Consider the following 23568-nt stretch of genomic DNA (forward strand, 5'->3'; position numbering starts at 1 on the left):
AAATGCAGATTGTGCAAAGGAATATGTAACACCTGTGTTCAGCACCTGGCTTAATCTTCCGGTGGGATAATAGGCAGAGTGAATGCATTCAGCTTCCGATGTAACACAACATTACCCAGGTCAATTGGTTCAGAAAAAAGTGGTGGAAAACACTATTACTGTCGCATTTTTCTAAATAGCCAGATTTTCGTGCATTTTCTGAGTGGAGTTCGGTAGCCGAGTGGACACACCAGGACCCCCTGTATTTCCCGCTTCACCAGACAAATGCAGCCTCACTGCCAGCATGGATTCTCATGCTGGAAATAAGGAAAGGGATTCCTCTGGGATCTGCTTGGAAATTAAACCTGGTAAAAGCGGACGGAGTACAGAGGAAGCCATTGTCAATTCCGCCAGCAATCGCTAATTGCGCAAGGTATTTACACTCTTCTAAAGTGGAAAAGCAATGTGATTTCACCTGCCTTTTACGCTAAAATCTTCCATTTTGTGACGGAAAAGTAAAAACGTGCGCCAATGGAAGTGGTCCACTCCATGCAGTTTACTTTGCGCCTTGATGCTTGGGGGTCTTTGCGTGATGCTACACATGTAATAAATAAACAAATACATTTAACATGACCCCAGATAAATAGCAATTCGTGATCAGAATGAGTGAGCATGGCATGTCGCTGGTAAGAGGGTGTCCCTGTGCTTCTTGAGTGCGTTGGCAAATGCCCTTAATTGCCATCTCGCGTTAAGCAGTCGACAGAGGTATTTCAAATGGCCAATTTCGCTCTTTGGGTGACATTGTCAAAGTGGGAGAATGTTGCCCAGCATGTGCCACTTACTCTGCGGAGTGAATTGTGCCCACCCCAAGGAAGAAGTGTAAAAAACTCACAAGGGCAATGTGCCTTGCTCTTTCTGTGTGTGTCTTCCCCACAGGGCAACAGATGCTGACTCGGACATGGGTAAGTCTCAGGTGGCAAGCCTGTACCCTAGTTGATGTGGCAAAGGATTCCAGACTTCTGAGGCTGATCACATTAGTAGCATTGAGTTACATGCCACCTGACAGGTATGTGTGATAAAGTTGCAAAGCAGAGCTGTTACTGGGCTAAAGCAGGAGGCAATGTCTGCCCACCCTCAAAGGATACATACAACCATCCATGCCCACGAGTAGGGTACCCCTCGTGCTCCAGGAACCCTGTTGAGCAACCTCTGTGCTTTCCAGGTGATACTAATGTTATTTAAAGCCAGAAGTCTAAAAGGTAATCGCTTAGTTGCAGCTGGAAATTAGCTCCTGGCGTGATCAAAATGTCTTAACCAGGTGTGACATCATCCCCTTCATTTTTAAGCAATATGTGTGTTCTCGCGGTTCTTCATCCACTGAATTACTGTTAAAAACAAAGGCAAGAGTTGTGTCTCTTTTGTAGGCATTAGGAAGGCAGTTGCCAGCCTCTGGCATAATATGCCCATGTTCTTCCAATACTGGCTAGCTGTTGCCCTTTTATAGCCAGATAGAACCATCATGGCAGTGACTGGCAAATGCCTTTCCCCTGCAGACAGAAAAGCGGAAATAAGAGGCCAATTCAAGACATGGAACAAATTGAAGTTAAGACAGACTGCAGCTGCCTTTGCTGTGTTAGGGAGAATATATTGAGTATTCAAGCAAGGAGGTATGTATTAAGCAAGCAAGCAGTGAGACAAGGGAGAGAAAAAGAAATGCCAGAGGGGCTCTTTGAATAATGTAACGGGGCAGAGGACCCATGCTCTGCCGTCCTAGTAACATATGAGAGAATCAAATAGATCAGGCTTTGCAGAAAATGTTAAACAAGAACGGAACAAAGTCCAGCTCTGCATTCAGAATTACAAAGGCAAAGAAAGGCTAGGCTCTGACGCCAGCATGAGATGGAATAAGAGGGACAAGACTCCTCGTGAGAGGCTGGCCTGGCCCTCGCAGGGTCGCTAGAGGGGCAGCCCACATAGCGGGCTGCCCCTCTGGCCACCCCCCTGGGTCCACATACACCCCACCTACTAGGCATCCCCTGGGTCCGACACATCCGGCCGCGGACCTGGGGAGTGCTTATAAGGGGGTGGGCTTGCGATCGCTCATCCTCCTTGTTTGCTGTACCCCCCCAGGTCCCCCGGAGGACAGTCAAAACAGCAACATCACACACCTGGTCCTTCTACTCCCATTACAGGGCTTACTCAGAGGTACAAACAAGATTTCCTCTTTCTTTGAACCCCCCATCCTCCCATTCCAAGAGACACACACATCCCCTTGCCCCACACAAAAATGTAGCAACTTGCAGTTGGTAGAAAAGGCTTCAACTCCTTTAATTGGCAGGGGTCCACTTACAGGTGATCTGCCTCTTAACGAGCTAGCGTCCTAGCTGTGGCCCACTGGGAGTAATTGTTATTTCCTCTCTCTTACCATGAGCTCATAGTCAGATGAAAAATCCAGAAACATACAAAGACATGTTCTTTGCTGCTGCATCCTTTAATTTTCTTCCGTTTTCTTTTCTTCTTTTCTCGTTTTATACAGTGTTATTCGTAATTTAATACGTACTGCTATTTTAATTCTAATTTTATGAAAAGTCGAATTCTTTGACTAAAACACAATAAATAAATAAAGCAAAGTCCCCTAGATGTCCCCTGTCCCCCCCAGATTTTATGTGTCTCCTACGCCCCTGTCCGGAACAGAGTTTCACAGGACCTTCGGTGGTAGACCTGTCAGGAGAACATCTTGAAAGGAGAACCGTTTTGGCAACCATGGCTGGAGATAACATTAGTGACGGAAGCCTCACTTATGGGGTAGGGAGCCCACACCAACAATCTGAAAATCAGCAGTCCTTGGTCTCCATCAGAGTCCAAACTACATATCAACCTTTTGGAGCTGAGGGCAATCGGACTAGTGCTGAAGGCCTTTCTGCCCTCTGTACGGGGAAAGAATGTCCTAATCATGACGGACAGCACAGTGGCCATGTACTATCTCTACAAAAGAGGAGGTGTAGGGTCACTACCACTGTGCAGAGAGGCAGTGTAGCTATTGGTCTGGGCAATACAAGAAGGAATCTTGGCAGTTCACTTAGCCAGAGAGTGAAACACGGCGGTGGACGCTCTGAGCAGGCAGAGCACAGTCTCCCACTAGCTCAGGAAGTCCTTCAAGAGATCTTTGCCCTTTGGGGAACCCCTGAAGTGGATCTGTTTGTGACCGGTGCGAGCTGTACTGCTCAAGGGAATTGCCCCAAAGAGGAGCTCCAGAGGACGCGTTCATAGTGGACTGAGAATTTCCACTTCTGTACGCGTTTTCTCCAGTCCCCATCATTCCTCACGTAAACAGGAGGCTGAGAAAGTTCAACAAATCCATGATCCTAGTTGCCCTGGATTGGGCCAGGAGGACGTGGTAGCCGGACGTTCTGGACATGTCCATCTGCCCTCTAATAAGTCTTCCACTAAGAGAGGACCTTCGCTCGTGAGAGGAGGGTTGGGTTCTCCATCCAGATATCGGGACTCTCCGCCTTCACGCATGGTTTCTGAGAGGCTGATATACAAGGATTGGGACCTTCCGGACGACGTAATGGAGAAAGCCAGCAACTAAATCTTTGTCCCGCCGCCGTTGGAAGACGTTATGCAGCTGTAGTAGGGAAAAGAATCTTGATCCATTCACATGTAATACAACAATGGTGTTATCCGTTGTGTTACATCTGGCTAATCTGGGTCTCCAGATTGGTACCATTAAGGAATATCTGGTGGCACTTTATATTTTTAAGCACACTTCAGAAGACTTTTCATACTTTAAGATACCTCTAATAATACAATTTTTAAAGGGCTTGACAAATGTTTTCCCTCCAATCCCTTTTCAAGTCCCGGTTTGGTATCTCAACCTAGTGTTGAAGTTTATGATGTGTGCTCCTTTCGAGCCCTTACACTCCTGTCCTTAGAGGCTACTAACCCTAAAGACCATCTTTTTAGTAGCTATTACGTCTGCCCTAGGGTGAGTGAGCTACAGGCTTGATCCTGCCAGCCTCCTTACACTGTGTTTTGTAAAGATAAGGTGGTGTTGAAGGAAAACCCACCTTTCTACCCAAAAACAGGCCAGTTCGAGAGGAGAACATCTGCTGAGACCATGGGCCAAGAGGCTGGCAGGAGCCCAGTCTTAACAAAAGAAGCCAGAGAACCAGTAACTGGCGGCACCAACTCATATCCTGGTGACCCATGTGGGGGAAGGAGGATCCCTTCCAGCAGAAGAAACATCTAGGACAGCAATGGGTCCAAAATAGGGCTTGCCCCAGGTGGAAGTATCCAGGCCATCACTCTCTCCAAGGGAAGGCAAGGGAAGATTGACAAGAAAATAGGAAAACAAAATGCAACATGAATGATACACAGACCAAGGCACCCTCAAACAGCAGGCCAAGGGCAAAGGTGGCAAGAGATAAATGTGCTGTGGGACTTTAAACTCTCTGTGGCCAACTTTATGAACACTGCCCTGGATCGACACAGACCACACTTGGAATACATAATGCACTCTGAACACCAGGCCCCTGTAGTTTCGTTTCTTCACTGTATTTCGTTCATCCCTTCCCCTCTCACTCTTTCCCTTAGACATCCCCTCTCATTTTAAGTTCCTACCTTTAAGCATTCCATGTCCAGGGATCCTGACCTTAAAATAAGGATGTTCCAACACCTTTGAGTTGCTGTGTGTATTCTGTGGTGCCCACCTGTCGGAGAAGCAAGTTCTTAGATGCCCATCACCAGTGGCTATACTACCCAAGAAGGTAGGGAGCTAGAATTCCGACCCAGCTGTGCCAAACAAATGTTATCTGACTGATGCTAGAACCCATACATCATTTAGATCATACTTGCCAAAAACAGCTCTATCTTTAAGCACTGCTTCTCAATACTAATATGTATACTCAGCACGTGGCATTACACAAGTTGTTTTTATACTGAATTTTAATTTGTATTTGCAGAGAAAAAGGATCCTGATTTAGCAGCCATGTTGAATTTTCCCTCCATTCTGACGCCCAGCTTTGTCCCTGCACCGCCTGCTCCTCCTGCTACACCTACTGGAAAAGCTGGCAAATCCCCACGACAGAAGGCTTCCCCAAAATCCGATCGCAAGAAGACTCCCTTGCCACCCGAAGAGCCCCCCAAGCCAATCGAGATAAAGGTGATTAAAAGTATAAATAATTGCCATGCTTGCTTAAAAGCAAATGTAAATCTGCTAAATTAATCATGAAAATAAATTAAAAGTTTTAAACTGAGGCACCAATTTGTGCAGTTCCATGGTGGGTTTCTCAACCTTAAACTCAAGCTGCCTCCTAAATGATCCTAGAAATGTCCTGCAAATCTCCAATCTGAAAACATTTGCTCAATGCTGTTGACTAGCAGTAACATAAAGGGTATTGGCAACACAGCCTTGTCAGCAGCCTCTCCTGATGTGTAGATATTGCCGTGCTTGTGGCAGCTTGGTTGCATGCAAGTGACTTAGCCTGTGCTGTCACCAGGGGAGGAGGTTCAGATGCGACATTGAGCTGCCACGTGCCTGGTGGGTGTGGTGATGGGTGGGCTGCTGGTGTTGCATGTGTGGGCCCCCTGGCCGCTTGTGTGACTCCATGTTCTGGTTAATCTCCAGATTGGTAATGAGCCTCGCTTTGGGGTTACAAGTGGTTGGGCCAAAATCTCAGATTTAATTCCAAATCACTTTTGTGTTGCAATGTGGCGTGTCGATGTTCCCAACATAAACGGACTGGAATTATAAAGAAAAATGTAAAATATTTTATTGAGGGCAGGATACATGCATGAGATGTATAGTATGTGTGCATGGGATCAAATGGCTTCCTTTGCATTTGTCCATTGTCATTGAGGGAACACACCAACTCGCAGATGACGTTAAGGGTTTTTAATTTGATTTCCAATTAACATATTGCCCGTCCCTCTCTAACCTAGGATGGGCAATCCTTCGCTAACCCAGGGTTTCTTTGACCCCTGATTGGGCATTTCAAGCCTCTGCCGGGATTGGGTTCCAGATGGTCGGGGTATGGCAGGAGAAGGACTGCTTGCGAGTCATCTGTTTGCCGGCTGTCTTTGGCTCCAATCTTTCAATAGCTTTTTCTGCACGTGGAGTTAAGGCGCCAAGATTGTTGGTCTTCCGTTCAATACTCCTTTGTAGGTGATACATGCAGTTTTTAATATGATCCTGGGGGGGATGGGCAGCCAGTGAGGTGTGTGCAGTGTTGGAGAGATACAGTCGAATTTGCAGCCACCTGTAATGAGGTGGGCTGCAGCGTGGTGGGCTGTTTTGAGGGAGGTCAGATGTGCAACTGGAAGCCGAGTAAGGAGGGCATTTCCTCCATCGATGTGCGAGCACACAAGGGCTTGGACGCTGGTACCTATCCAACAACTTTCTCCATCCAGCTCTAGACCTCTCTACATCCAGCTTTCTCTCCTTAAATACATCCCTGCTCTTTGTTCCTCTAGCTCCAACTCTCTGCAGGTCAGATGCTTCTCCAAGCAGAGAGTGGGAGGTGCGTCCCTTTCCTCAGCAGGAGCTGTTAAGACAGATTTTCTGAAGTCCAACAGTAAAACCATACAACTGAGACAGTGCATAAGCTCTGCTACGAGTGTAAGGCTGTACCACCTGAGTATATGGTAGCGTAGACAGAGCAGCTAGGCTTATCTTAGGAGGCAGAGAGGGCTGTAGCTTGGTACAAAGACATTGTAGCATACATATGGTCCACAGAAACACTGAAACACCGTGTGCAGTAAAAATAAAGGGTTTATTTTAATACAAGTAGGCTAAGAGGAATCTTGAGAAAATAAGTACTATCACATTTTATTTATAATCACAATTATAAAAACAACACAATGCTTTAAGGTACACAGACCAAAGCATAGACCCTGTTAGAAAACAAACAGTATTTCTAGGGAAGTCAGATCTTATCAAACACATTTAGTATAGGACACACCTATTCATGGTGAGTAAAACCATCAGTTACTTTTAGATTACTCATCAGTAAGTCAAGGGTAGTAGACCCTGTCAGTCATGCAGTGACACTGAGTTGAGGAATCAATTGGTAAACCAACCATGTTACCAGGATATTTTTTTGAATATTGGAACACAGATTCAAGTTACAGTATAAACCTATAACTACATTCAGGAGAAGACAGTTATACCAGGGGAGTAAGACCTTATGGTTTAATATATAATTGCAGTTGCTTCACAGCTCAGTGGAACACAGACTATGGTAAACAATATCTTTCTACAGTAATTTAGGATGCACCAGGCACCAAGGTCAGCTACACCTACAGGACACTTTTGAAGAATGGCTTTAAGAATGGCACACAGCTATTCTAGGCAAGTAAAACCTTTGGGTGCAATATACTATTACAGTTGCTTTTCAAATCAGTGGAACACAGACCTAAGGTAAGCAATAACTCTTTATACTTATTAAGAATGTCCCACAGTTATTCAAGGCAGGTAAAACCTAAGGCCAACTTATTCTAGACAGACTAAACAGCGGGTCAGGGGATGCAAGACCCATTTGGTATACTTTTACATTTATATCTTAAAATAAATAGTAAAGTGAAGCCAACACCTTTACTTTTGGGGAAGAGGCACATTATATATACTTTCAGAATGTCCAGACACATTCAAGGTAAGTAAGAACTTGTGTAACTGCACACTATCAGAGTGACAGTTACCGTCCAACTCTTTCACAAGTAAGTAATATCTTAACACACTTGTTATACTTTTCAAGACAGAATCCTTTTCTCATCCAGTCCTTCTCTAATCTATTGCATAAATTCTCTAAGAGGCAGAAGAGGGACCCTAGTGATCTAGGTGCCAGCTGTAGGCAGGGTGAGATATGGTTCAGTTGCAGCCAAAGTCAGAGTTCCGGAGGAAGTCTCTTCAAACAAGTAAGTATTTGACTTTAAAATTAGTTACGTTCCAGGGACTTCAGAGAAGACACCCTAGGAGGATTCCAGCAGTGGGTCTGGGTGAACAGGACGAGAGGACTCCTAATCACCCCAAAAGCTATACAGAAACCACACTGGTTTAAGGTAAGTAAATACCCCAGCCAGTATAGTACCTCAGCACAGAAGAAGAGTTTGCAGCAGGAAGACTTCAGGATCTGCAGCCGAAAACCCAGCCGATGAATTCCTTATCATGAAGACTGAAGACAGGACACTGGTAGGGATTTTGCAGCAGGAATCAAAGGGGAAGGCTCCAGGCAAGAGTTTCTTTGTGGCTGAATACGGCTCTGTGGTTTTGGCACCCTTTTCAGGAGCCAGGAAAAGACTGAATATCGCTGGTGGGATTCTTGTCACTTACAAGGTCCAGCACTCTGATGAGGGGGCTCAATTCACATCTTTGGAGGTCAGGAATATGCCACCAAAGTTTCAGCTCGATTTGCAATTTTAAAGACTGTGCACCGCACAATGGCGCATGGTCTCAGGGTATTGGGGTATTGCAGCCCAGCAAGGTCATAGCAGGTCTTGGGATGGCTCAGAATGCAGGTCTCCTTGAGTCTAGTGGCTCTCATCTGGCTCTAGGCTGGGGTCTTCATTTTCAGAGTCCCCAGCTCTCTTGGAAGGAAGGGCTACAGCAGGCTCTGGTTACACAGCAGGCTCTCCGGTCGCTGGAAATCGCCTCGGCTGCGTTTTCTTCAACTTCCTCTTCGGATTCAGGTCCAGTGGTCGACTTGTCAGCAGCTTCCATGTTCGGAGTATTTAACAGGAACTACAGCACAACTTCTGCATTCTCTTCCTGCATTTTACAGCAAGCGGCGGTCTGGCTGTCCAATCAGGACAGCAAACCCCCACTGGGAGTTTGTTCCTTTCAGGCAAGGCGAAAGACAAAGGGCTGCAGAGTTTTGGACTGCTCCCTCGCTTCATGCCTTCTCAGACACTCTGGAGCCTGGGAGGGGAATCCACAGGATTCCCGCTGAAGAGAAAACGGCCACTGCGGTCGATCCCACCTAGAATGGCAGGGGAAGACCTCAGAAATAGGCACACAATAAATGGCGAAACGAGAAAGAGCCCACCATTTTAGCAAGAATGGTGGCCCTTCTGTGCATTACTGAGGCTGAATTAACAGCCTTCGATTAATAAAGACTAAAAGTCATGTAAATTTACTTGAATGGCCACCAGCCATTCAAGTAAATTCACAATTGTAGCAAAATGTTACCAGGCAAGTAAGAAAGGGGATACATTGTATCCCCCAGCACTCCACATAAGGTGGCGGTGCTGGCTCACTCATACAAAATATAAAGGGGAAGAAAATACCTCTTTACTACTAACACATGACAGATAAATTAACAGGGGGGCCCAAAGGGGCAACCCATCCTAAACCCAAAAGTTATAGGAAACTATAACTTCAACCATACACTATGGAGAGACATAAAAAGGTCACCCATTAAAAGAGTAAAAGACTAGGTGAGAGGGGAAAAAGATTCCCCTTCACCTAGGGAGAAGGGAAAATAGTTACCAAGTCCAAGCAAAAGGTTCTGGGGTTGACACAGGTCAGGAAGATTAATCATAAATATGAAAATCTTACCTAACAGGAGCCTCCTTCTGGAATACCTCCCTTCCCCCAAGACTTGAGCTGGATCTTCTTAAGTTCTGGAAACTTCTCAAGACTTCCCTTTTTTCCTCCTTCTTTCTTCCCCCATCCCATGCTAACGTCCCGCTACAGCTGGTGCCTGGTCCCTTATGAGTCCTACAGGGGCCAGGCCCTCCTTGACCGGTACCCCCTCAGCATCCCAACCAGCACTTGTCCCCGGACATCCTTCCCGGACCAGCCTGGTTGTAGCCCACCCTATCCACGCACCTATCAGGTCGAGTTTGAGAATTCCTGCAGGAGGGATGATAGCCCACATACCCCCTCCCCCCCAAGTCTGCCGGCCCAACAATCTTTGCATAACAACTGTCAAGCTGGCAAACCCAAGGGTTAAGGGGAAGTGGAGAAAATAACAAACACAGGTTTCTTCTAAGCCCTGGTCTCCAGAACCTGAACTCTTCTTGATAGAACTGCTCTGAAGATGACCTAAAAAGTCATCACAAACAAATTACTAGCTTCTCTGCAACTTCTCTACTGCTCTTGTGTTAAATTTCCCAACCTCCCTTCCATACCTGCTGCCTATACTTCTTTAGCTGATAGGCATTTAAAATGTTGAAGACTGAAGTGATGCTTATTCACAGTTGAAGTCTTTAAAATATATTGCTGCTTCGTATCTTTACTGCTTCTGTTTTTTTTAAAATCCAAACTAGGAACTAGTAACTAGTAACTTCTTTACATGTATTCAGAATGAGACAAACCGTCTCTTACCTCAGCGAAATCCACTTGTTTATGGTTTTCGAAAAACAGTACTTTAAAATGTTATGCGATTCCGCACTACCCAAACGTATGTTCATTTACCTTTTTAAAAATTACAAAAACCATCCAGCTGCAGCTGCAAAGTCTAAATTTCAATTCTGTTGCCGCCGCGCCAGATATCCGCGCAATCTCCTTTGAAGTTGAATGGGCGTAACACTCGACAGCGCTCATAGGTCCTTTCCTTGAATGCCCGACGGAAAACTCCTTGCGCGTTCAACAACGATATGAAAAACAAAACGCAAGTAAAAACGTGCATTAAAAACTGTTACTATAAAACACAAAAGATTAGTGCATTAGTCTGAGGAGATGACGCAACAACATTTACCCGCTCGCCTCAGTTAGTAAAATTAACGTGTGTCGAATACTGCAACTAGCAATAAAACTCCTTGTCTGTTAACGTCTTAACTTTGTACATTGCAAGAGCTTTACCATTTATGAATTGACTTTGCTAAAACATTTCCTTGTAATTTAGCTCAAAAACATTAACGGAGTACATCCTTCTGTCACCGTATATATCAGATAATTGAAGTTCACTCAGCTTGCTTTATCTGTAGCTGTTGACTTGGATTCTCTTCCTCATAGGTGATGACACTCATGACTGTCCTGTGCTAGATGAATCACAATATCTTTACTCAGGACCTTTTTCTATGGTTACTTCCCTAAGTGTAAAAAACGAGTTGGAAGATTTAATGTCTCTGGTTACTGGAGCTGCAAAAGCTGTGACTTGCTCTGATGAATACTAGAATGAAAGGCAGTTTAGAATCATTAAGGAATAACAACAGTCACAGATACCCATGCCATCTCCACCAGGGAACTGAACTCACCCTCAGATACAGCCCACCTCTCCAGATAGAATGTCTTAAATGTAAATAGTAAGGGACCCTGACAGTACCCCCTCCATAAAGCCCTGTCCCGGGCCTAGATTTCCTGGCTGTGCCACTTTCCTTGCACTTGCCTTCATGGTCCCCGCAGTAATTGATCAGCCCCTTTGGGCCCCCCACTCCTGCACTTCTCCCCTCACCCCCCTGTCTTCTCCCCTGCCCCACCCCCTACCACTCTCTCCCTTGCACTTCTGTTCTCTGCAGTTGCACGGTAAGAATATCACATGATTTAATACAGCCATTATTGTTTTGGTTTTTCACCTATGTCCCCCCTCCCCTTTAGGCACCTGGAAACACTTGTGTATAAACGCCATACAAAGTCCAATAAATCAAGAAAAATAAGGTATGGTTTTAAGGACTGTGCCTTCCACACACACACATGTTCACCGTTTCTAGTCCTTCTGAACTCTGATATTCCTTTCCATATCTCCCCATCCTCTATCCCTTCCTCCTCCCCCTCCGCCAACCATCTCTCCTCTTTCCCTGGCTCTTCCTCCTCTGCCTCTCTGTTGTTCCTCTCTCTATGGTCCACCTCCACCCTTTAATCCTACTCCCTACTACTCTTCCCTCTGTACACAACACCTATTCCCACCTCTGCACCACCACTACTCCCTCCTCCTATCAGCTACTACAACTAGTCCTACCTCCACACCACCACTACTCTCTCCTCTTCGCAAGTGCATTTACTGCTACTACTATTGCAAGTTTGTGTTGGAAGTCATCAGTGTGACTTGACACGCTTGGATATGTGACAACGGTGTTTGCTCATTGTTTGGTCCTTTCCTCTAGTTGGTGTGCGTGTGTGCCTGTCTAATAAGGAGAGGTTCCTCTCTGGATTGGAGCGATATCCGTGCTATGGCTTTGGCGCCTAGGCGCAGCAGAGCTTCTCAAGGGATTGCAATTATTTGAGTTGGAGGGGAGGCAGACCAGGGGGCTAGCGGATCATTTTTGCACGTGTGAGTGCAGCGGTGCCAAGGCCGTGCAGAGCATGGCGGAGCGACTGCACTGTTTTACCGCTATGTAGCTATTGAAGCTACTGAGTTCTTGTACACTAATTTAAAGATGGAAGTGAGGCCCATTTCTAGGATTAGCTGAAGTCGTTCTCAGCGCATATCTGACTCCAGTGGTGGGGTCTTCAGAGCACACCGTACGGGCTACCTCGTGACATAAGGGAGTTGTTACTTCCACCGTCCTTCCCTGTAAAACTTTTTTTCATACATTAGTTTACTTGTGTCCCCATGTTGTCCCTACAGTATCTTTTACCTAGTGGACGTGTACACTGGGGAGCCATTTACATCTGCTTATTGCTCTCGTAATTTATGACTTAAGTAGCAAGTCAAGTGAATGCTGAAGCACCCCTTTGGACCATCTTGCCTCCAATCAGCCTCTCCGTTAAGTAGTATCAAAAAACGAATGAGGAAGGTCAGGTCAATCTCTGCTGAAGAGTAACCACTGCTAGACCCTGAGTGGGTGACCCCTTGTGTGGGTGGTCACAGAATTCTCATGAAACTGTTCTTCTGCACAAAAGGGTTTTATTTTGAAGTGCAGTGATGTAGTGATACACTGGTGTTAGGAAAGATTTCGTAATTGTAGGTAATTTTCCTTCCATGTGGCAACCCCTAAACTTTTTGCTGTTGTTTTTCACCTTGTTCTTGACTTTGCCAGAGAAGTGCAGCCTTCTGCCGCACTCCTCTGGGCTTTCGCTCCTTTTCTTATGGGGAAACTGACATGCCCTTAAGACAGTCAGTACCGGGGAACGCTGTTTCCCGTAGTTTCTTTTATCATGTTGCGGCTTTAGTGCAACATGACACAAGAGGGCACTGTAAGCTAAGTTACAGCTCTCTTGGGTCTCTAGCCTTCTACAGGCCCTAGATACTCGTTTAGGATTGTATTTGATCGGTGCAAGTCATTCAGGGACTGGAATGGTGGCAGCGATAGTTTTGTGTATTTTGAGCTCCTTTTGGCGTTCTAAGCGCGTTTTTCGCGCTGAACCCAAAATGGTGGCCTGGCTCCCAAGATGGCCAGACCACGAGGCTCCTTTGTCCTGTCCACTGACTGTCTTGCTCCCTTCACCTTCCCCAGGTCGAGCGACCCGGGGCCTTCCTTATTTGGGCATGTACTTTCCCGCGAAACACAGATGCTTTCGCGGGCTTCTACATGTCTTTTGTGTGCCTCCAGGGTGTGGGCTGGGATGTCTGGTCCCAATACACATCCTGGGTGCCAGAGAGTCTAGGGTGGTGTGAATGCCTGGGACCACCGTGGTCCGTGATTGGTCCACGAATGGTGTGTGTGTTGATGAGCGGATCTCCCATTGGCTCCCCTCCGTTTTGGCGTGAAGGGAACCGTGGATAAGAGGGGGCTGGAAACACCACTACCATGTCGATCTCCTGAGTTCTCACGAACGAAGGAATACAGGAGCCAAGTATCCTGCAACCAAGAGGCTGGACCGAGGAATCGCTTGTGACCCGCTGAAGGACTCCTCCTTTGCACTGATGTCGTCCTGTGAAACCCTTTCCTCCTTTGATCGAACCAGAAGGCCTGTACTGGTGCTTCGACCTTTGGAATAGCAGGAACAGCTATTCTCGGCGACTTCATCATCTCCTGCCAGTAAGCCTTCGGAAGCGTCTCTGGGCCATCCAGTTGACTGACCAGCTTACACGGGAGTCCTGCTCTGTAACCACCGCCAGGTTGTGTTGTATTTCGTGTCCTTGTCACTCTCACACGCTTAGTACACTTGGCGTTCCCGAGTCTGAAGTGAGTAGTGTACATTTGGCTCAGATACACACGGCCGCTCCGTTGCCCTGCTGTGGTGACAAAACTGTGCAGGTTTCTTCGATTGGGACGTCTTTTTTCTCTACACGACGACGAGGCATTCCCGGCTCTTCTGAACCTGCCAGCTGCTGAAACTAACGTGGAGAAGCCTGGGTCTGCTTACATCGGGGACCGGTGAGTAGTATAGCTAGGATCTGGTAGCCCTCCTGCAGTAGCCCTGTGCTTTTCCCCGCTGTGTAAAAACAGCACCCTTTTGTCCGTACTCGCGCTCTGTTTCTGCTCACTGTGGAGGCTGCACTTGAGTCGCGGAACCTGTTCTTCTTCTGTTGTGCACTTACCCGAACTGCCTGACTTCCTCCGAAGAGCTTCTCCTTTTGCCCGTTGGCACCAGCGTGTGCAGGTACTTTGAGCTCAAGGCTCCACTCTTCGCAGGGCTCGGACTTCCATCTAGTTAGGTGTCTCTGAAGGCGAACTGAGTCTAAAGCATTATCGCACTGCCTGTTTTCCTTCCCTTGCAGGTGGACTACACATTTCGTGCCTCTAATGCTTGAGACTGTCGTATTTGTATATATATTGTGTTGATATGGTATGTGTTGGCTTAATATTGTGATATTGTGATTTTCTCGCTACGGTCATTATTTTAAAGGCCTTAAAATAAATGTGTATATATTTTTGATATAACAACTGTTTGGAGTAGTTTGTAAGCGCTCTTGCTTTGTGTGCTCATTGCGGGCTTTCAGTCACCCTCACCCCTCTTGAGACCTAGTCTTGACCGCTGCGATCGCTACCTTGATTCGTCTGGCTCGTCCAGAGGTTACCCTGTTCCAAGTAATTAGGTTGGCCTTCTGAACTTCTGCGCCACCAGGACAGAGTTCAGAAATCCGTCTTAACAACTGGTATTTTCCCAAAAAACATAGGACATTCACATTTGAGGACATCCAAAGTGTAGTACCTAAGTACGAATGATCAAGTAGTCAATATTTGAGACATCTACTTGTACAGTTTGTTCATTCTCTATAGGTTCCTTGGGAAGTAAGCTTAGAGATTTCAGTGGAATCATAGACAGGTAGGGGGCCCATAGAGTGTGGGCACAATCAAGAGTTGAACAACAACATATACTACATGTCAACACAACAGTGTTTCGGCCATTTTGCATGGAGCCAGGTGAGCTCTAATGGTGTAGGCCTTCATCAGTACAGGAGTGTCTTTACGAGTGGAGGGTGTTAGGGAGAATTCTCTCTTTAGGCTGAATTTCCTAACCTAGTGAGTCCCACAGCAGCTTTGCTGGATTTCTGGAGTTTGTTTTTTTCTCCTGCCAAGAGTGAGACTCTTTTCCTCCCACTCTTGGATTTATGGTGTTCTTGTGGTCGAATTGCACGTGCCAAGCACCCCGCCAACCGTATAGCCACTTACCACTGGACCGCGAATAAAAGAACCGCTCCTTTTACCTGAGAACTCCGCGGCTGGTTTCTTCCCTGGCAGTGCAACGGACTCCTGTCTTCCTCCCCGACGAGATCCTCTCTTCCCCCTGGACGAACCACTGACTTGCATCCACTGCCAGGAACAGCTGCCCCCGCTGGAGTCTTCTCACCACTTTAAGGTACCGTGTCCGCCAAGCCTCCCTTTCTAACGATTGCTACAAGGTAATAATAATCCCTTAACCTTCTGGACTGGGTTGGCCGCCTTGACCTTCTAACGGGTCCCTTTCTTTTGGTCCAACTCTTTTTTGGACATTTGCAAGACTCTTGTGCACTTCAACCGTGTGACCTTGGACACATTTCGTTCTGATCCTCTTAAAGTGGATCCGGCCCTCTGAACTCTAACTTCACGGTTTTACTTGCCTCCCTCTCTGTTTCAATTTATACTCTGCTTTTCTCTCCCTTTTAAAACAAATTATTAGAGTGCCATCTGCGTTAAGCGCTCACCTTAAGACTCAAGACTTGTCTAAAATTCCTCTAAGGGAGTGTATATCTTTTAGTGACCGTGTTTTTGAATTGTTTACTATTAGTGCCTGTGTGTTTTTCTAGATGTGGTTTTAAATAAATAATTATATCTCTTTTACACCAAGCTCTGGTCAGTGTTTACTTGTTCTACTGTGCTCTTCTGACCTATTGTGAATACTCTGTATACTGCCTAACTCTTCTTGAGGGAAGTCTGACTGCTCAGCCACAGCTACCAAGTGAATCTGTGTGGTACGGACTGCTACCAAGTGGGTTTACTGCCAAACACCTGTAGTCTTAAATCTTTTGCAGTGGTCCCAGAGGGCACTGCACAGGTTTCTGCCTAACAGAGGGTCCTATGTGGTCTGTAGGAGTGAAACAGACAAAGAACGTGTCAGGATGTACGTGGTCAGCAACGATCTAGCAGAGAAAGGTTATGAATACTATGTAGGGCGGATGCCGGTGCTTACCGAATCCGAGGAGCTTAGTGGCTCAGATTAATAGGTTGAAGGATCCACTTCTTTAGGATGCAGTCGTCACCTTGTCAACAGGCGTGGTCACGTCTGTAAGGGGATGAGGAAGTAGGATTACCAAATGGCGCCCCAGAGGTGCGGTTCCTCTCTAGCCCATAGTTAGTGTGTGACTAGGGAGGTGGTGGTGTAGGTCTTAGCAGATTTGGTGAGAGTAGACCTAGTGGTGGTCCCACTAATCGTGGAGTGTGCTTAAATGGGATAAAAAGGGCTTCTGTGGAATAACAAAATGCCATTTATCAAGTGCACGGAAAACTTGGTGCAAATCTGTATTTAATACAATGCGATTAAAAAGAGTGCCCCTTCTCATCGGTCCTGGGGGAAGGGTGGACCGTGATCTATGTGGGCCTTGCAAGTTCTGGATTACGGTGCCACAACACGTGTCATGCAGCCTATGGTGTAGGTGGCATGAAGGGCTATGGGTGTTTAAATGTGCAGAGTCATGCTGTTTAGAGATTCCTTACAGTGAGGGTAGGCCTACCAGTTTCTGTGCATTAGGCATCGTGCAGTAAAGCTTACCTATTGTCGGTGCATTCAGCTGCCAAGATCGTTGAAGCAGCAGTGTGACGTCTCGGATGTCGAGGATGCAAGTGTGTTAAGTGCAGTCCAGGGCCATGTTAAAGAACAGGGGCCCTGTGGTGGGCTGACTACCTAAATGCCTGTTTGGAGTTGATGCAGGCAGTCAGTTGGGTCAAAATGCAAGTCATGCAAGGTGTGGCGCATGATGATGATGTCAGCCACTGTCAATCCCATTGGGTGTCAGCTGTCATGTAGTATAGAATCAGGCCTGTGTTACTTCATTCCCACACGTTGTTCATGACAGGTATATGACATGAATGGTTTATATCAATTTACAGATGTAATTACTTTAAATAAAGATTTGACAGAAAATCAAAAAACAAATTGTTACACAGTGCAAATTCTTGTTTTTAGAAAATGGAAAGGATCTGTATGAAAGTCTGGCCAGATGCAAGGTGGATGTGGTTTCTCAGAGAGCATCTGCAGCCATATTGTATAAAACACATTGCTGTAGACGGGTGTTCTGTCAGAGGACATACAAACTGTCGCCATATTTTACAGGAAATGCTTCCACTCTACAGTTATGTTCAAACCTTCTTTGACAGTTCGTAGTTTGTGGACCCATTTCTGTTCTAGTCTGGTCAGGGTTTTGTCAATGTCTCCACCTCTACGCGTGATGTTCACTTTCTGTAAGACACACCACTTTATATCCATGTTGGTGCGGTTCTTCTTAACATAGTGTTCCACTAGTGGTTTGTCTGGTACCTTGTTTTTTGTACAAGACCGGTGTTCGCCAAATTCGGGTCTTCACAGCTCTCATGGTTTTCCCAACGTATAGAAGTCCACATGGGCATTCAATGGTGTAAACAACTTGTTTGGTATTAGTTTGTGTGATCCTGTAAGGATGTGTGAATACTTTGGTTGTCTCTGTGAACTGGCAGGCCATGCATTTGCCACATCGGTAGTGTCCTTGGACAGGTGGTAAGTTCCATAGAGTATTGGGTTGTTTTGGAGTTTCAAGAAACGTATGGACAAGTGACTCTTTGATGTTGCGGTTTTTCTTGAAGGCAAAAAGGGGCCAATTTTGGAGAGATCCAGTGTTCTTGATCAGTGGCCAGTGCTGCTTGATTGTTAAGTAGACCTGCAAACTGTTTCTGCCCCTCATTACCATTCCTCGAACTCTGATAGCCGAGCAAAAATTACAGACATTCTCATCCGTGAAGGTGAGGGGCACTTAGAGGAGCGATCATATGATGGTGTCACTGATCCAGCTAAAGCTGCTACTAGTACAAACCTGGGATCTTCTCAATTGACTGGTGTTTCTCCTACCACTAAACAGCTGGTTCAATGTTTTGAGGAGGAAAATATGATGAACAAGGTGAACAAAGCTCCTGGTCCGCGATTTTCAACAAACTATTTGTTGTGTCGATCATTGTTCCCAGAAGCAACATGAATCTTTTCATGAATCTTTTCATAATTCCGTTCATTTACAAATATTTCCATGTGTGAAATGTTGGAATCCCTGCAAGACTCTCGGGGTCCTAACTCGTTTTCAGCTTGATGTCTTCACTAGTGAAACTGTACGATAATATCTTCTCTGAGGCCAGAGCTCACTCTATAATGCTGGAAAGGATTTTAGGGTGCCCTGGGAAGTTGAAGACCACCTCTGATCCATCGGCATCTGCAGCACCTCCTACATCTGGGGAAAATAACTCTAATGTGCCTCTGTTGTTTCTCCCCGGTGTACTATTCAATTTCCTTCTGCTTCTGCCCCTGTTCTGCTCGACTCTCTTGACACTGGTGCACATTATGCTGCATCTCTAGTGATGGACCTTTCAAGCCCTGATGGTACATGCCAAAATGAAAACTGGGCAAAGAAGAAGAAATAAACAAATCTAAAGCATTTACAATCAAGGCAACGGAACTCTTCAAGCACATTTCTATGCACTGTTATGTTATGTTATCTTCATTTGTAAAGCACAGCATCCACCCAAAGCATCTTGGCGCTAACAGAAGGGCCAACAGGAATAACATAGACCGGAGCCTACAATAAAACGTTTTTTAAAAGGCGTTGAAAAAGTAGATGGTTCTCAGTAGCATGATGAGCATGAGGTAGTGAGTTCTAGAGCTTGGCCTCAGCCACTGGTAAACCACAACCCCTAATCCAGGAGTATCTGAAGCTTGGTATCTGAATAAGATGGGCATTTTGTGAGCATAAAGAAGACATTTTGACTGAAGCTATTTGGTACCAGTGCCATAGAAGGCACAGTGAACTATGCAAAGCAATTGGGGGTGTGGCTTGAGCAGCCATGGAGTAGGACGTGCTTCCCGTGGAGCTCCGGAGGATCCGACAGTTGATCCATACAAACTACCTTTAAAAGTGAGCCACTGATTCCAGAATGTATCACACACGCATGGGAATGGATGCTTCGCTCATTGTATAAAGATTGAGAAAAATCGTAAGCGGGAGTCTGGAGAAATTGCTTGACGAACGACGGTGGCGGCTCGGTCCATTGTCACACAAGATGGTCGACAACAAAAGAAACAAAACCAGGGTACCCGAAGAGGACGAATAGAGGCGGCGGCCATGGGGAAAGAACGACAATGGCGAGTTGAAGGCGAAATAAAAAAAACCCAAGTGAGCCATAGGTCTTGAGTCGTGAAAGCTTGGGCGCTGGCCCGGATGGCAGGGGCCCGAGGTGTGAAAATGCAGGCCGCACCACGACCAGCACGGGAAGCGCTCGCTCTGCATTGAACTAGCAGCGGTGAGAGGAGGTGGAGGTGGTGACTGCCTGGAGACCACCGTGACAGTCAGTAAAGAGCGGAAATTGCGGCTGGGGTGACACTCGGTCGCTGAATCGTGATAGGGAGACCCAACGGTGACCAGAAAATGACGGCGTGAGGGGCCGTGGGCAAGAATAAGACCAAACAACCCACGATGGACATTTTTGCGAAAGCACAACTGTCTCCTGCGGCCACCTCAACCAAAGGCCTGATGGCACAGGCTGAGGGCGCGACAGCGGCTGATAATCGTCAGATTTTGGAGGCCATTACAGAGCTGAAGGAATCTTGGGGGGTTGCGATGATGGACCTACGCACTTTCCTGGAGGCTAAAATTGAAGCAGTGGGCATCGAAGTCTCCCTGCTAAAACAGGATGTCAGGGGACTGGCGGAATGCACAAGCAGCCTGGAGGGCGCGGTGAAATCTAATACGGACACCGGTGCCAACAATACAAAAGAGATCCATGTCCTCAAGCAACAGGTGGCCAACTTGGAGTCTCGAGCAGAAGAAGCAGAAGGGAGAGCGAGGAGAAACAACATTCGTGTGGTGGGTCTGCCGGAAGGCGAGGAGGGCCAGGACCCGACTGATTACATTGAGAACCTACTCCTACAAGGAATCGGGGCCGGAACACACTCGCAAGGATTTGTGGTTGAGCGTGCACATAGAGCCCTCATGCGGAAGCCGAGACCGGGGGCCCCTCTACGAGCGATAATTGCCAAAATACTGAACTATAAAGACCGGGAAAAAATATTGGAGTATTTTCGGAAAGGCGGTACAATCGAGAGGGCCACGAGCACTATCACGGCATACCCGGATTACACTATGCTGGTCCAGAGGCAGCGGTACAGCTATGTAACCATCAAAAGGAGGCTGCGGGCGGCTGGGATAAAATATATGCTGCTGTACCCTGCGAAATTGAAGGTCGTGTATAAGGGCAAAATGCTTTTTTTTGACACTCCAGAAGAAGCGACAACGTGGTTGGATCTGCAGGGCTGCCCGGATCAAGACACGGAGGAGACACAAAATGGACATGAAAAGTGACTCAGACACGGTATGCATTTTGCTATGGCGGCGAGCGAACATCCTAGGCGAAGGCTGAGAACGATGGGCCTGGCTGTAGGAGGCTGATATTCGATAACATATTGCGGATTGTGAGAGACTTGATGGACTTGAATATAGTGGTGGTTACATATGTTTAAACTGTATAGCAATGTGTAGTTCTTTGATGTGCTATTGGAGCGGCAGGGCGGTAGCACCCTACCCCCCGAATTGTAGTTGTAGTTATAGTAGGTTGGCCACTAGGGCTGCCTCACCCTGCAGAGCTTCGAGTACAGGCGAAAGCCGGAAAGAGCTAGATGCGGGGGAGCCTGAGATCCAGGGATGGAGCTGGGCAACAGTTGGGGGGGGGGGGAGAGTGTTGGGGAAGGGTTGGGAGGCGGGGGGGAGAGGGAGTGGGAAGTTTGGTGTGTTTTTGGTTAATGGAGTTTTAGAAGGGGATGCAAGCCTATATAGTTTGGAATGGAACTCAAGGTTACACTGCACCTGGGGGGGGGGGGGGGAATGGGATCATACCAAGCCATGGGGGACCTTAAAATACTCACATGGAATGTGCGGGGGGCTTAATAGCTATTTAAAAAGGAACAAGGTTATGCTGTATCTGCGCAGGCAGGAAATAGATATTGCATTGCTACAGGAAACCCACCTTACACGTGAGAAGATGGACACAATTGCGGGAAAGTGGAAGGGGGTGTTGGTGGGCTCTTCGTACTCGGCCTACGCAAGAGGAGTACTTATATGGGTGGCGCCACATGTCCCGCTTCAGCGGCTGCAAGTGGTGGGTGAAACAGACGGGAGGATGGTTATGCTGAGGGGATTAGTAGAGAATAGGGAGATAATTATTGTTAATACGTACGCCCCGAACCAGAACACGGCGGCGTACATTAGGACACTTAGTGCGAACCTGAGCGTGTGTGTGGGAAGCGCAGTGATCTGGGGAGGGGACTTCAACTGCGTATTGAACCCGAGGGTGGATAGATCGGACGGGAAATGGGATAGACCGGCCCCTGCAGCCAGGGCACTACAGACGCTGCTTGATGACTTTGGGTTGGAAGATGCATGGAGAGTGTGGCACCCTGGGGATAGGCAATATTCGCATTATTCTGCTCCACAGCAGTTATCAACAAGGCTGGACTATGTCTTCGCATCACCAGAAATGATAGCGGAGATTGCGCACATAGAGTACAGGGCCAGGGTCCTCTCGGACCACTCGCCCCTGATTCTTGCGTGGCAATATTGCCCCGGAGGGCGAGGATCCTGACATGGCGCCTACGAGCGGAGGCATTGAGAGACCCCTTCTTTAGAGAAGATTTACGGGAGGAGATAGTAAACTATTTTGAAACCAATACTGGGAGTGTGGACTCGACGGGGACGCTATGGGAGGCCTTTAAAGTTGTTATAAGGGGGCGGCCATGGCGAAATTCAAGGGCCTACAGGGTGGGGTTTCAACAGAACTGAGGGAGATGGAAGCAAAATTGGAAGAGGCCTTAAAAGCCGGCGACGATACAGCGGAGAAACTAGATTTGATACTTAAGCTGCAGCAAAAATGTGCGGATTGTTGGGAGAGGTTGTGCAACTTTAACTATAAAAGGTACATAGAGAGACAGCATGCGGGAGGTGACAAACCGGGGAGACTTTTGGCGTGGTTATATAAGAGCGAGACCCTCAGAGCCACAATCAGAACTATAGAGAGGGAAGATGGTAGCGTAGAGGACACCCAGGAGGGGGTTAATCAAGCGTTTGTGGATTACTATAAAGTGCTATACGGGGAAGACGGGGAAAGTAGCCGTGCAATGATAGAAGAAACACTTGAGGATATGGGGTTGCCCAAGATAAGTGAGGAGGAAAGAGAGGAATTGGACTCCCCGATTACCCTAGAAGAACTGGGGGAGTTGGTGAGGCAGTTGCCTACTAGTAAGACCCCGGGGACAGAAAGGCTCCCAAGCGAATTTTACAAGGTATACATAGAAGAGGTCCTCCCCCCGCTGCTAGAGATGATAAATTAAGTGTTCGAGACGGGCCGCCTGCCGGAGTCACTGAAAGAGGCTATTATAGTACCTCTCCCTAAACCAAATAAACCAGGGCGCAGTTGTGGTTCCCTCAGACCTGTGTCAATGTTGAGCCAAGACGGCAAGATATTAACTGCGGTCTTGGTGAATAGACTGAAAAAGGTCATTGGTAAGTTAATACATCCGGATCAAACGGGCTATGTCCCCCATAGAAACATCACCAACAATCATAGGCGACTTCAGAGGATCATTGAGTTTGGCAGCGGAAGTGAGGAGGAAATGGCAATTGTGTCCCTGGATGCGATCAAGGCCTTCGACTCCGTCAAGTGGCCGTGGATGCTGGTGGCCCTGAAACTCTATGGGTTAGGGCCTGGCTATGTAAGGTGGGCGGAGATTTTGTATAGTGAACCGCTGGCCAGAGCAAAGACGGGATCTGTGATATCAGAGAGGTGGCAGCTTAGTAGGGGTACTAGACAAGGATGCCCGTGGTCCTCTATGCTCTACATTTTGGCCCTGGGGCCTCTCGCGATCTATTTGAGGCAGCAATATGACATCATCCAGGTGAACGGGGAGCGGCATTTGGTCTCCCTATATGCGGACAACATGTTGCTGTATGTGCGGTACCCGGAGGAGAACCTCCAGTACATTTTGGAAGTGCTTGGGAGATACGCTGGGCTATCAGGCATAGCGGTGAACCCCCAGAAGTGTAGTCTGTTCCCGTTGGGGGA

The 23568-nt window shown here is 47.1% G+C and overlaps 1 protein-coding gene across 3 annotated transcripts in view; it reads left to right on the top strand.

Annotated features, from left to right (window-relative positions):
• SPAG17 (sperm associated antigen 17) overlaps window positions 1-23568 on the top strand; it is a 1712709-nt gene that overhangs the window by 1091966 nt on the left and 597175 nt on the right. For all 3 annotated transcript variants that reach the window (XM_069635754.1, XM_069635756.1, XM_069635755.1), the window contains exon 25: window positions 4944-5143. In XM_069635754.1, the coding sequence (XP_069491855.1) occupies window positions 4944-5143 (200 nt within the window). The remainder of the gene's footprint in view (window positions 1-4943; window positions 5144-23568) is intronic.

Source organism: Ambystoma mexicanum, chromosome 7p (genome assembly GCF_040938575.1).
Source record: "Ambystoma mexicanum isolate Mex_15411 chromosome 7p, UKY_AmexF1_1, whole genome shotgun sequence".
Classification (NCBI taxonomy): domain Eukaryota; kingdom Metazoa; phylum Chordata; class Amphibia; order Caudata; family Ambystomatidae; genus Ambystoma; species Ambystoma mexicanum.